General features: G+C 34.4%; 2 protein-coding genes across 2 annotated transcripts; both read right to left on the bottom strand.

Moving 5' to 3' along the window:
- Positions 1-594: 594 nt before the first annotated feature.
- LOC129902275 (ATP synthase subunit d, mitochondrial-like) lies at positions 595-6,364 on the bottom strand. The gene is made up of 5 exons (XM_055977430.1): positions 6,081-6,364; positions 5,088-5,169; positions 2,220-2,284; positions 1,101-1,187; positions 595-991 (listed from the first exon to the last, which is right to left on the bottom strand). Exons 1-5 carry the CDS (start codon positions 6,249-6,251, stop codon positions 890-892), a joined length of 507 nt encoding a protein of 168 aa, XP_055833405.1. The 5' UTR covers positions 6,252-6,364; the 3' UTR covers positions 595-889.
- A 1,722-nt stretch (positions 6,365-8,086) lies between these two features.
- Positions 8,087-12,698, bottom strand: LOC129904000 (E3 ubiquitin-protein ligase RSL1). Its single transcript, XM_055979531.1, has 3 exons — positions 11,916-12,698; positions 10,117-10,886; positions 8,087-8,591 (listed from the first exon to the last, which is right to left on the bottom strand). Exons 1-3 carry the CDS (start codon positions 12,621-12,623, stop codon positions 8,417-8,419), a joined length of 1,653 nt encoding a protein of 550 aa, XP_055835506.1. The 5' UTR covers positions 12,624-12,698; the 3' UTR covers positions 8,087-8,416.
- Between the last annotated feature and the right edge of the window lie 2,819 nt (positions 12,699-15,517).

Genomic DNA, 15,517 nt, shown 5'->3' with positions numbered 1-15,517 from the left:
ATAGTGTATACATAAATATACAATATATATATATATATATATATATATATATATATATATATGAATATACATCGAATGACCCTTTTTTGGTAATTAAAATGTCTGAATGGCTATCCACCGTAATTATTCCTTTTTTTTTATTTCTCACTCGGTTCCCGGAGCCCATGGAGCCCGACTAAATTCGAATCGTGCACTGCAGGGCCCATAAACAGGATTTTTTCAATCCATGTTGGTAACTATATTGTATGTATGTGTGTTGCACGTAGATCTATTCAGTCAATTATTTATATAAAAAATGAAGTGATCACCCTAGTTGACGTGAAACAAAAGTCGATCAAAAAATAATATTTAAACTTTATTGGAGACATGTACATAATAAGGGAAAACTACATCAAACACCTATATGAACATCAAAATAATTACCCGAATATGCCCCTACTTAAACTAATTACAACAAATACTCATTTGATAGTAAATAATTACCCAAATAGTATTGATATTGACTAATCTATGGCATTCCTACTAAAGTCTATTTCATCATGCCAGTGTCAAATTCTCTATTGCTAGAAAATAAACTGTTGACAAGCAAGAATGTTGAGAAATAGAAATGCAACTCTTCTTTGCATATATGAGTAATAACAGTTTGGTGAGAAAAAAAGACAGATAATTCACACTGAATGGTGAGCATTCCAGTATCAAGGAATTCAAGATTTCCTCAGTAATTTCAATGATAAACTTATCAGAGAAAAAGCACATTGTAGCAGTTCACATTCTTTAAAATACCCCCACCAACAAACCAATTGGTTCTTTCCTTTTATTCCTAAATAACAGATGAACTCAGAGAATCCAACCCCACAGGAGGATCCAGAAAACTGCTCATGAAGCCAATTTAGTAGCCCCAGTAATCATTTCGAATTTCATCATCAAATTTCTTCTTTAACTCGGGATGCTTTGCAAAGTATTCTTCTGCTGTCATGGTACTGAGTTTTTTCTGTAAATCAAAACAGAGCTACGATTAAATACCTATATTGAGGGAAAGAGAAGAATAAATTGATGTGTTTATCTGGATATAAGGAAATTAAGTGGCAGCTCTGTGTCACCTTCAACTCTTGCACTTCAGCAACTTCCTTCTCTAATCTTTCAGATTCCTTGAGAGACTGCTTCTCAGCTTCTTTCAGTTCCACCAACTGCAGTTTTGTACAAACGTTTTGATTAAACAAATTCTGGAACATGAAACTTTTTAACTATATTTCTGAAACATGAAATTTTAACTTAGCATCAACACTTTTAGAGCATGCACGCAACATAAGCGGACACAAGAACATAGATCTCTATGGTAAGTATATGAAATCTGATGACAGCCAATTAAAAATCTAGATTTGAAACATGTAATTCACAAGATGATTCTTGTATGTATATAGTATTGTTATAACTTTGTTAAATACCTTAAGGCTTAAACCTACTTTGCCTTTTGCTCCATTTGAAGCAGTTGATCCCTTTCTGTAAGTGGCTGACTACAGACTACCCATCTTCTTAAAGAATCAAATTAGCGCAAAAGTAAGAGTTCAGTTCGGAGTAATGTTCAATTGACAGTGGTGAATTCAAATTAGCACAAAAGTAAGAGTTCAGAGTACTGTTCAATTGATAGGATTCTATCTTACAACAGTGGTGTCTTAGCTAACTTGGCGCACTTCGACAATTCTAACAGGCACCTGTTATGTCCCACCGGCACAGGTACCTGGCAACTATGTCTACCAAGGCTAAGGTAAATGGAAAAAAATCACTTAGCATTATTTTGTCACCACTAGGATTTGAAACCTGGTCTCTAAAGTTTTCACTCACCTCATTGATTGTCACGCCACATCCTTGAATGTGTTTTGTTCTTTCTTACTAACCAATATATTAGAATGAAGTCTATCTTACAACTAACTATCCACTAGTATATCAAGGCTAAGGTAAATGGAAAAAAATCACTTAGCATTATTTTGTCACCACTAGGATTTGAAACCTGGTCTCTAAAGTTTTCACTCACCTCATTGATTGTCACGCCACATCCTTGAATGTGTTTTGTTCTTTCTTACTAACCAATATATTAGAATGAAGTCTATCTTACAACTAACTATCCACTAGTATATCAACAGTGATACATTAACTAGGAAACATAAAGGAAGTTACAACACTAAACGAACAGGGAAGAGGAGTATTATGATTTTCCTTACCAACGCATCAAATTTGGGTTTGTATTGAGGAGTAACTGTGTCCTCAAACTTGGGGATCTGAATGCCTGCAAGACAACATTATTCAAACCACCAACTCCAGATGAGGATACATTAGTCTGAAGGAGCAACATAACAAATATAAGTTGAATCACTGACTTTAGATAATTGTAATTGCATCTTCCAAACAATATTAGGCAATAGGCATGACCTCCATGGATCCAACAGTGACCGAAGGAATTGCATAACAAGAAGGTTGTCTAGCTTTCAAACAATCGAAAATTTCAACTGATTACAAAGAAAATTGACAGGAGACAGGTAGGTGAGATTTATCCCATGAAAATACAACCCACCTTACCCGCCCACATTAGGATGGGTTGGGCTGGGCTGGGCTGGACATATATTCATTGGAAGGTCATTTTGGCAGTGCAAGAAAAATTTCAGACAAGAGAGGACCCACCTTACCAGCCCAAATTAGGATGGGTTGGGCTGGGCTGGGCTGGGCTGGGCATATATTCATTGGCAGGTCATTTTGGTAGTGCAAGAAAAATTGCATGCAAGAAAAATTGGTCAAGTGGAAAGCACCCTCCACCTCCAACCTGACGGCAGTGGGTTCAAGTCACCATGATACCACATCAAAGAAGAGATTGGTAAAATTTATGCATCCAAAACGGTGTTATTGAACAAGCTGAGGAGAAATGAACAAGACCTAGCAAGAGGCCAAGAAGACTAACAGGGAGGAGGACAATAAATTGAAATTGTTTTCCAATGTTTCCCGAAAATAAGGGAAAATCTAAGGCTCTTATTAAGCTGGAGAACATACATATTTCAAACAGGAGCTATGGAATTTCCTGAAAATTCTGAGACTAGAAAATCTCAGTGGACTGAGTCCCTAGTCAAACACAGTGAAATTTCACTCAACGAGCAGTTCAAAGAAGAAAAGAAAAAGGAATCGAACGATCTTTTGTAAATCTGGTCAGAGTTCAGCGAACCAGTTGTAATGCAAGAATTCTAGAGCACATAACATTAGCTTGATAGGAAAGTTGCAGATGCTGTTGATTATACTAGCTATTGCTTTGTGGTTCATTCACCTTATAACGAAGTTAAGACTAAGATTTCTAGTGTGAAAGGTTTGTACATGGCCTTGCAGTTGGAGAGGGAATATCTCATTTCTTTGGGTCCAAAACATAATTGAACGTATAAAAAAGAGACCAAAGTTTAAACAAAACAAATAATTCATCATAACCGTCCACAAAGATACATCACGCTCTTTTGTTCTTCGGGATTTTATGTCAGACCACAAATTCAAACTCAACTTCAACTCCCCCTCACCCAGAGCTAGGCATAATCTTTTAAGTCTATCACCCTCATGCTGACTGCCAAAAAACAGGTTTCCTCACAGCCATGTCAAGCTATACAAAACTTAGTGTATCTGGTGGACTTGACAGCTACACAAAGATATCAAGTCTTTCACATACTTGAATCTGGGTAAAACCGAAGATAAAATCTTTCATAGCCAAGCAAACCAAAGTAATTAACTTGGAGCCCTTAGGCCATGTCTAGATTTCAAGAGTATACTTGGTGTTGTGAGTCTGTCACTAAACTTTTATGTAACAAGAAATTTCTTGTGTGGCTGATTCTTTTTTCATTTATTAATTACCAGTTAGTTCACAGGAACAGTTCTATTTTCAGATAAATTATGGCAGAACTGGATCCGTCAACTTCAGGCACCTCACTTAACCTTCATTGCTATAAACCTTCTCAGCTTCTCTACTGTGGAAGCTCAAACATCCATTCGCCCTAACTTGCTAAACAACCACCAGCAAGAATATTTAGCTTTTAATTAAAAAATCAAGAAAGTCCTCTTAACTCTGGAACCTCGAGTATATTTAACATGACATGACAGGATCAGGCAAGCAGTAAATACTATGCATAGACTTAAATAACTGCTCCAATACTAGATAGTATTATTCTCCAAATTACGCACCACATCAAACAACAAATATAACCAAACAAGCACACATCATTCTTAATAATCTTCATTACGTAAGGAAAATGGAAGATGATATCTTGTCTGACAAAAGAAGTTGTACAAATAACTCATTCCAGAAACTCTTCATCCTTAGTAGTTACTAGTGATGACCATGCACTCGTAATTGCTGCACTAAAGTCCAACACTCCCAAAAAGAGCCATCCTTCAACAAGAATTTCAGGGCAAGTGTTTGGAAAATATGCTAGAAGAGTTAAACATTTTCTTTTAGCGACAATGATTTGATTAGTTTCTATACAAACAGAAAGGAAACAATGATTAGAAGCAAGAAATCCCGTGCTTGTCTTCACTACGAAGTATAATCGAAGGCGAAAAGTGCAAAAAAAGCTCTAAGGTCCATTGGGGATTTAAGTGCAAAGAGAAAATAAAGAGGCGGGCTTTAATGAAAAAAGGCGCAAAGGATGAAAAAAATACAAATATATATGTTTAGTCCATGACTAATAATTATAAACATGAATGACAAATATATGACCAAAGAAATTGAAAAAAAATTATGATAAAGTGAAATATCAATTGTTTAGTGTCACTTCTTCAGAAGAGGCTCATTGGCAAGTAAAAGTTTGCCTAAACCTTGATGTCGAGACCAAAGCGCACATAAAGTGAGGCGAAGCGCTGAACACATTTTGAGCGTTGCTTTAGAGCTTAAGCGCGCTTAAAGCGCGCCTTTGACTACACAGTCACTAGAATGTGCTAAAAAAGAAATTTATGGTCAATACCTTAATCAAACTCTTATAATGCTGGATGCTATCACCGAAGAGACTACACAATACACAAGTAAGAAAAGACCGTAAACCCAAAAAGAAACCTGATGTTCCACATACTTTCATAGGCTTCTTTGTACATGTCTACCAAGCGAGAACCAATTCCTTTCCTGTAATATTCCCAGTTTATGGGCTCAGGCTCCTGCATCATTAAGAAGTGAAGATCCCTTATGCGTTAGAGCCTCTAAATTTATCCAAGTACAATAAATTAAACATATATTAGGAAAGACTGGTACTCAGAAGTGTAACAAAAAAACAGAAACCAACGATAAAATTTAACAAAAAACGACATGATTAATCAGTAATACTACACTATTTCATGTATTGACCTTAATTAGGGTTCTAGTAGTTAAATTTCAGTAGTACCGCTAGTCAAATCAAACAAGCTGTGAAACCTTATAGAAGAAAGACTACAAGCTTTTCACACATTCAAGACTCTACATAATGACATAGAAAAAAGCTCATTGAGTTTTTTCTTTTACAGTAAGAGAAACGCTGAATTGGTAATGAAAGATTGGCAACACCAATGTCCTCCCCTATACAAAATGTAACAACGGTTCTCTAAGCCAAAAGCTCTATAAAGCCCACACTAATCCCTAAACTAACAGATAAATCTCCAACCAAACTAAAATGACTGCTAGCAGATGTCAATCACCAAAACGATCCATCAATGAATACTAAATTGTTTTTTCAAAAAAGGAAAGATTTACTAATCAAAAGCACACCTAAAGTATCCCCATTTTTTGACTTTATCTATCAGGCGTTCGAGTTCCGTAGTTTCTAGTTTCCTGTCTAAATTATCACCAACTATTTTTCAAACCACACCTCAGCTATCAATTATTCCTAAAAGATGTCAATATTTCATGTAGGAAAAGTGAACAACAATTGATAATTGGTGATAGTTCAGCTAGTAAACTCGCAAAACTGATAGTTAGGTATGAAACTCGAAAAAAACGAAATACCTAAATCATAGATCCAACAATGAAACCCTAGATCTACATAAAAATGCAATCAGTACGTAATCGGAAATGAAAGAGAAAAACAGAGAGGTACCTGGCTGAACTTGGTTTGAAGTTGGGAGTTGACATCATCGAAGGCACGACGTAGGTTAGAAAACTCCTTGCGAGCTTCATCGGTGACAAGAAGCTTCGCCATTCCTTCCCAATCAATAGTCCGGCCGGCCTTGAAGGTCACATCGGCGATCTTCTTCACTGTTCCGCTCATTTTTTCGATCTCTTCTCTCTTCGTAATCTTTCGGCTGTCTGTTCGATATGCTGTGACTGTGATGAGATACCAAAGGGCTTTCCCTATTCTCTGTTTTTTTTTTCACCCCTTTTTTTTTTACTTCTAACTGTGACTTCTGGTTGTTTTTTTTCCTTTTTTTCACCTCTTTTTTTGGTAGCATAAGATTGAATATTAATTTTAGTCCTTTTATTTTTATTTTATTTTTTTATTTTCTAGTAACAAGAAGGTGATGTCGGGTTTTTCACGAGCTATTTGTTAGTTGTTTGTTTGAGTTATTGGCAAGTTGTCTGGTTGATTGCAATCTTAAGAATAGAATTATAAAAATAAATTTCGCCCTCGAGGCTAGTTTAATCACTTTTTATTTAAGTCGGATTGTGTTAAAATGGATGAAGTGTATAAATATCTACTTTTTCGATTGTTATTTAACTAATGTTGGATGTACAAAAAAAATTATAAGTATACCTATTTTCTAGCATAATTCAAACATAAGCAACTGAGGTTGAAAATTCATCGATAAAGTGCATGTAAAAATTGTTTCAAATCTCAATCATGTGTGTCTTAATCTGCTTTGCCTATAAATAAATAAATTGTTCTTCGAATTTCAACGATTTAACACCTATATCTACTCGAAGTAAAACTCATATCTTTGTATCCAAGGCGAAAGTGATGTGCACTCAACTTTCAATAGACTCTCAACTTAAGTAAAATATTTCATAATTAAGTATGAAAATGTAATCCCACAAGTTCGTATGAAGAGAGTGGTGTACGCAAACTTAACGTTATTTTGTGAAGGTAAATAGAATGTTTCTAATAGATCCATAACTCAAGTAAAGCATTTCATAATTAAGTATGAAAATGAAATACAGTAATGGCCAAGTCATGCTAAAAATCTGAGGAAGAGAACAACAGCAACAACAAATGACAGAATCTTATTTTACTCTTAATAATACGAATTATAGCGACAAAAATGCTATGTCTTTACCTTAAAGACTTGACAGGCTGCTAAATAAAAAGAATATTTCAAAGATTATTTCTTGAAAAATTGATGATCTTCTTGTGGCGGGCTTCATCTTCTTCTTTGTGTTGAAAGTTGCATAAAAATGATAAAATAATTAATTATTTTTCTCGAGTCATACGAGGAAAAAGTTTCTTATACGTTTCTAGGGGATGTTATTCATCTAAATCTATTCTAATGGACAAAGTAATCAATCATTTTCTCAAGTAATACGAGGAAAAAGCTTTTTATACGTTTCTAGAGAGTGTTATTCATCTAAATTTATTCTAATGAACCGTCTATTAAATCGTTACGGTTGATATTCAACCCAAAGAGAAGGAAAAGATCTTTGAAAAATGAGCTTTTATGATCTAATAAAGAAACAAACTTGTAAAAATGTTCAATACTATTTTCCATTTCCTTGAAAAAGGAGCTGGAGGGAAATTGAAAAATACAAAAAAAATAAAAAAAAAATAGAGAAAGCCTAGCCTTCTAACTATTCCATTAAAACTCCTTTGTTTGGTTTGGTTTTCCTTATCAAAGGCGGCTAGGTAGTATCACTAAACGAGTGGCGTCTTTATTTTCCTTCAAATTTTCACACCAAACCGGTTTAGGATGTTATCAAACAGATTAACTGATAACATACAAAATTGGATCAAACCGACCAATAAGCATAGATAACATACAAAATAGGATCGAACTGACCGATAAGCATCCCGAGTATACCAATAGCCACATATACCTGAGGTGCAACAAACATCATATGATATATTCATTTTTGTGAAGGGGTGACAATTCTGGGAAATAAACGGGGAAGATGTTGAAAACAAATAATTTTGGTACCAGAAAAACAACAGATAATCTGTCTTTTATCATCTAAAGGATGGTTTGGCTTTCTGAACATATATATGTCCTCCAAGTTTCCCTCTGGAAATACACAATTAGCCCGGGCTACACCACCACAATATATATAAAAAACAAAAGAGGAGGCAATGTTTACTGATGAAGTGACCAAGACAGAGTCACATAATACCACCACAAAATGTACTAATTTCTCCAGCAAATACCCAAAACTGACTAAATATTCCAGATAGTCAAGTACCAAAATAGAGAATGATGAAACACAGCACTGAGGCCGCCACTATAAGATTCAGAAGTAGTAATCATCGGCATCGGTATCATAATCATCAAATTCATCATCATCATCATCATCGTCATCATCGTCAGAATCTAAAATGTAGCCCTCATCCCAAAGCTTACAGGAGCAAGTTGCTTTCTTGTCCTTCCATGGTGCCCCGCATGTATAACAAAATTCATACCCACATCTGTCCATACAGGTAAAAATGTTGTTACTAATACACATACAATACAACACAACTGTAATCACAGAGGCAAAGATTAAGTTTAGGCCCAGTAGGTATCATGTATGACCAATATTGAGGAAGAACGAAACATCTCAAGGAAACAGATCACTAGTTGATCTTTGGGCTCTATTACGCACAAATAAAAAACAAAAAATAAAAAAGATAATAGAGACGCTCCTTCCAACCCCTCTGACATTTGTTTGTCCTCCTAGCAAAGTAGCACATTCCAATCTTCTTACTGTTTAGTGGTAAAAGTAAACTCGTGCATTAATCTATGGACCTCCTATACATGGCTCAATGTACAGCAGGATTAATAGATTTTTATTATCCGTGGGTACTGATATGATCAACTCAAGCAGAAAGTGAAGGTACTAACTCAAACATACAAGTTTTAGTTGGAACGTGATCACCATGATAAAAATATCAAGACATATTGGCCAGAATTGTTATACGAAAAAAAGAAAAAAAAGCGCAGAAATACTTCTTCCAAGGTCAACCAATATCATGGTATCAATATTATGTATAAGAACCAAGGCTTACACAAGCAATGTCACTCTTTCATTATCTGCAAAGAGCACAGACCCACAATTTCTTTACGTTGGAAACATGTACCTCCCCACTGAACTTGGAGAGTAAACCTCCAGTAAAATGTTACACAAATATATTCAATGAAATACTTTTTTTGATAAGCATATTTACTAAAATACTTAACAATATGTATCGAACCAACCTGGATAACCTATAACTCATCCACTCCACAGACAGGAAAAGAGTGGAGAAGAGAGGGGGGACAAAACAGAAAGGAAACACAGTATAAGGCCAGAACAGGAGACCCTCAGTTAAAAAAATCTACTAATATATCTGAAATAATGTCTGAAATGGAACAAGCAATCGGAGTGCAACAATAGCTAGTAGGAATATGTTTTAAGCGGTCAATAACAAACACTTTTGTAGATGAGGCCTTGCGTGCAAAAAGAGTCATGTTAAGAAAGAAATGATACATCAATTGAGGGTAAGATGACAAAACAGAAGAGCAATCAAAATGTGTCCCAAAAATATCATCAAGGTACCTGTAGAATAATACATATATATAGTTCGGTCCAGTAGGCATGTCCAACATCATAAACAAGTTGTTGTTTTCTATATCAAATTTTTTTTGGAGGGTGGGGGTGGGGGTGCAAGATGCAAGGCAACGACAAACTTTCATTTTAACAATAGAGGGGAGTATATGGCTTAATAGTGTTCACTTAATCCAGTCTACATTTCATGGAGATTATAGCAAATAGCTATATCTGGGTTAAGCTGGTATGAAAGTAAGGTCATATCAAAGTAAAGAATAGTTTAGACAGCATAAATATATTTTCAGAGCATATTAATGGCATCAAGGAAAAAGATACGCATTTGACTAACGTGATTCCAAAATTTGTGAGTCAACTTATTTCATGTTTGAGTCAAACAAATGGAACTTGAACATCCATGTCTGTACCTGCAAGTCATGTGGTAGCACCCTGCTGCAAGTTCAATCATGTGGTTGCACTTTACACATTGGCGCCACAAATTCGTTGCTGCCAGAGTTTTCAACTTAACATCTTCCGGAGGATTAGGATTTCTCCTTCTGTACTCATCACACGTGATATTGTAGTGCCAAGGAACTTTGCAATTGACACAAAACAGACCAATGCATTTCGTACATTTCCTAATTCCAAGTCTTTCAGCTCCCAAAAAGATACCCTTAGTATATTCTAAAACTTCAGATTTTGACATTAGTGCTGAGCACTTCGGGTAAGGGCAGTAAACTTTTTCAGTTACAGGGATAGAAGCTTCCTTGATACGTTGCTTCATAATATCAACTAACTCAGGTGTCAAAAAGTTACTGCAGCTATCCAGTTTCAAATCTGAATTGCACTCTGCATGAGGACACTTGGGCACTATACCATGAAGCAGCTTCACTTCAACATGTTGTTTCATACAAGAGACACAATAACGGTGTCTACAATCATCAACCGAGAAAATCTGACCAATATCAGTCTCTTCAAAACAAATAGCACAAGTTTCGTACACATTTGTTGAAGCAGCTGTCTCTGCGACTTTCTTAATTTGAGAAGTCATTGCCTCTCTTGCAAATTTAAATGCAAACTTAATTTCATTTCGGGGCACAAGAGAGGGCTGGCAAAATGAAAACTTTTGTCGAAGCAAAGCCACTTGATTTAGTAAAGCAGCAACCTTCCGCTGTTTGGCTGACCATCGGCCTATAACCTACAGATCCCCAAACACATAACTTCAGCAAATTAAGCCCTTTGGAAAGCTTGAGTGATATTCAGCTGTTCAATATATGACAGCAAAACCAAAAAAAAAAAGTAGTGGACGTTGAATATTTGTGCTAATTCTTACCCTACCATGTCTGCATTACCTTTTCCCTTTATTGTAGATAGACAAAAAAATCCAACTAACAAAGGCAACTAAATAATTTGAGCCATAACCTTTTGGAAAGATAAACTCTTCCTTTATCTGGATAGGGTGGCTTAAAAGAAACGACTGCAGAAGGAAACCTTTGACTAGTGAAAATCATAAAATTGAGATACCATCCAATTAAATAGCTCCTTAGATATATCATCTGTGTAGGCTTACACATGTGAGCTCATTCTGCTCACTATACCAGGAATATAATGCAGTGACTCTGTACTATTTTTAAGTCAGGTAAACCTTTAACTCTTATTTCTAAAAAAAAAAAACTTAAGTTCTTCAATCCAGAAAATAAAAATGTCCTTGTATTGATTTACTTTATGATCAAGGACCAACATTATATCATGTATGTATCATGATATGTTTTTGTTAATAGAAGAACAAATGCACCTGCAAATAGCTAGGATTGAGCTCTAATGACTAATCTTCTGGAGTCCCAGAAGTCAAAACAGATTTGCTGAAAGCCCGGAAAATCTTACCACTCCTAATTACTTGGACAGTATATGACACTCTGTCCCAATTTATATGACACTCTCTTTAATGTTTTATACTATTTGACATCATTTGTATACAACTTCCAATCAATGTGAATGAACAATTGTAAGCCTGGTAAAGTCCATAAACAAAAAAAGAAACAAAAGATCCCAGCAAAGCAAAAAAATGTTAGGTGATGAACTATACGGGTATCGTTAATCTTCTTATAACAATCCTTTAATCATAAATCTTGTATATATAGCCTATGGACCAAACAACCTCGCGATGAAATACCAATATTAAAACACCATAGAAAATTAATTGATTAAATGAAATAGCTGGACTTACAAATTGGAAGATAGGAAAGTAATCACAACAGAAAACGACCCTTTTCAAATCCAAGGCGATCGCAGCATTCAAACCTTCAATCAGGGCCTTAAACTCAATGCACTGGCGATTCATTGCAGTTCCATAAAACGGTTTCCTCATTTCAAACAATAATTCATCTCTGGAATCACAAATGGCAACTCCAATCCCACCAAAAAACACCTTTGAAGAGAAATTCTCCACTAAACCCTTGAAATAAACCCTAAAAACCTCTTTATCCTCACTTTTGGACGATCCTTCTCCAAAAGGAAGCTCAAAATTGTCTCCATTATCCTTCCACTCATCCTCCGGCATACGAAGAATCTCCTGAGCAACGCGATGATCATGAATTCGACGCTGAAGGTCATCACGCATTTTCCTGAATTCCAATTCGCTGAGTTTGCGATCATCGATTTCTCGTTCGAGTTGCAAGAGTTCTGAAGATTGCAAGTCGGTGAAGTTCGAAATTCCGTCTTTCGATGAAGAGGAATTCGGTTGGGGTTGGAGTAAGTTGGGGTTGGGTGGTGAAGCGGTGGAAGTGGAGGGTTGCAGAGAGAGGGAGGCGTTGATAACTTCTTGGAGTTGAAGTTGATAAGCGAAGTCAAAGTCGACGTCGACGTCACGCGCCGCCATGAGTTCCCGGCGTTGCTCGGCGGCTAGAGTTTTCAGGCCTTCGGAGTCCGTGTCCATTTTTGTCTTCTCAGGAACGGAATTGTACAAAAAGAAACTGTTACTTCTTTATACTTTCCCGCTAATTAGGATAATAGAGAATACATTTCACCCCTTCCAACTTCATACTTTCTTACAATTACATACCTTAAGTTTAGAGCTGTCAAAATGTACTTGGCCGCGCGGGCGGCCCAATTCAATTCTTATTCTTAAATTAAAAAAGAAATTATTTATCTACATATTATTTGTTTATCATATTTTTTATTATTTTCTATCATTCTAAAATATTATAAAAATCTCTCTTTTTTCTCTAAAATCTCATTGATCTAGATACATAACTCCTCAACTTCATTCTACACGTTTCTCTTCCTATTTTCACTCCCTCAATCTCAATCTCTCCCTATTTTCACTCTCTCAATCTCAGTAGTTATTTCCCACAATTTCAAATTTGTTCTCTCTCTAGTCAATTTATGTCAATTTCCTCAAGGTAGTTTTTCTTCTTCACTATATTTTAGTTCATTGATTTTTGTTCTATAGTTTTTTAAAAAAAATTCATCTGCAAAGTTTTGATACATATGGATGAAGGTCATTTTTTTTAGTATTTGAATTACCCGATTAGCATCACATAATATTGGTCGTGTATATGATTCTAACGACGATGCTTTTCTTGAAAATAGATCCAAACGATTGCACGATTCATTATCAATGAAAAATTAGATTGTGGAAAAGGCAAAGTCGAAAAAGAATGTACCTTCGACTTCTAAAGTGAATGTGAAAAATAATTCCAAAAAAAAGAGTAGACAAGTTGGATCTGCAATTTCTCGCCATACACTACCTAAGGTATTGATTCGTGGTACTTTATGTTGATTTCTAATTTTGTTTATGTTAGTTGCTTCAATGTTCTGATACATTGCCCATACAGGAAGAGAACCATTATGTAATGTATCACGATTTGAATTCAATGATTAGTCGAAGAAGGATGCATCTTTGTCTTCAAAATCGATTGTGGGAAAAACGCCCCCAAAATGGAGAAAAATGTCAAGTTGTTGGTGGCTTCCGGTAAGGACTTTAGGTCTAGATTCATGGGTAACGCCATTGTTGAAAGTGAAAAAAAGCTACGAGAGTTGATACATAGCAAAGGAGAAAGTGTCGAAGAATTTATTCATCATTTTTTTTTCAATAGATCAAATTGTTGTTTTTTTCTTTCAATTTTTTGTTGTTATTTTTTTCTAATACATATGGGTTCAGATTTTTAATGTATCTAGTTGTTTTTGTTTCTTAAATTAATGTATAATGCCTTCGTTTCAATATTATGATACATTATAATCTTATCACGCACAATGTATCGTGTTCAAATATTAGTTTTGATACATCAGCTTAATTTATTAAAATACAAATTAGTATGTATCATGTTCATACTTATACTATTACAAATTTTGTTATCTTTTTACTACTGATACATACATTCAAACTTATTCAACTAGAAAACTATGTATCTATAGACATTATCAAATATTATTGTTGATACTTAAACACTAATGTTTTATAACAATATCAGTTTATATCATATTCATATTTATGTATATGACACAATATTGATAGAGCAACTGGCTGATTTATTTATTTATTTGATTTTTTATTGTGAATCTTTTTCTAATATATATGAGTTCTCGTCTATTTTCATATCTCAACTTGTTTGTCTGATGCCTTTAATTATTAATGTGAAACATAATTATTACAATTTGTATAATTTACCATGTATCAGTTGTTATTATGTATTTGCAGTTTTTAATTTTTGTTCAGACTTATTCAAATTAAAAGGCTATTTGTATGTATGCATTACCCAATAAATACACTTGATACATAAATCCTAATGTTCTATAGCTACAACACTGTAAATCAAATTAATTGATATGTACACGATACATAATATATATCAAATTCAACGATTTTTATATTTTATTACATGTATCATATACATATCAATTCACTACTGTGTTATGTATCACACACAAAAAATTCTACTGAGAACAATTACATGTATAAATGTGCCTTTTATAAAATACAATATTTCCCAAACAAAATAAGATACATAAATAATAATGTATCATGCACTAATTTTTTGGACATGATACATAAATTCAAACTTATACTAAATGTATCTGATACATAAAAACTACCACACAGTAATTTATCAATCTCAAACCTAACATCTTGTGAGCAACAATTACTTATTTAATGTATTTAGTAAAAGTACAGTACTTAACAATTTAACAAAATACATGAACACAATTCAAAAAATGATTACACAACATTATAAAAGTTATGGATGATCCATAAAAGTTATGTATCTCTTCAGCATTTTTGACTGTTGTACTAATGCATAGAGGATACATTGAAATCCAGGCTCATGTTTCGACACTTCAACATATAATTTTACTCGTATGTCATTCCTAATAATCATTGGAGATGAATTACCTCTGCGATGTGTCGGATCTCTAAATTTTCCACGACTCAACGATCTCTAATTCAACTGAAATTACTTATTTGAGATTCACAAAAGCAATTATTTGTCCAACAACTGTTTTATCACTTTTGTATCGTTCATATCTCACCTCACTTTTTCAGATTTCAGAATATCTCAACAAGATAGATATATTCATCATGTATCATCTATTGTTTTCGACTTTTTTGAATCTGTTATAATTTGGGAGAGGATTGAGAGAGAAAAAATTGAATTTTGAATTGTTTGAATCTATTATGATTTCGTAGAGAATTGAGAGAAGAAAATTTAAAACTTGAGTTGTTTGAATCTATTATGATTTGAGAGAGAATTGAGAGAAGAAAATTTTAAAGTTGAATTGTTTGAATCTGTTATCATTTTTGGTTAGATTGATATCTTTTTTGTTTTGCTT

This window comes from Solanum dulcamara, chromosome 9, assembly GCF_947179165.1.
Source record: "Solanum dulcamara chromosome 9, daSolDulc1.2, whole genome shotgun sequence".
NCBI classification, from domain to species: Eukaryota; Viridiplantae; Streptophyta; class Magnoliopsida; order Solanales; family Solanaceae; genus Solanum; species Solanum dulcamara.
This window is presented reverse-complemented; position numbering and strand designations above follow the sequence as displayed.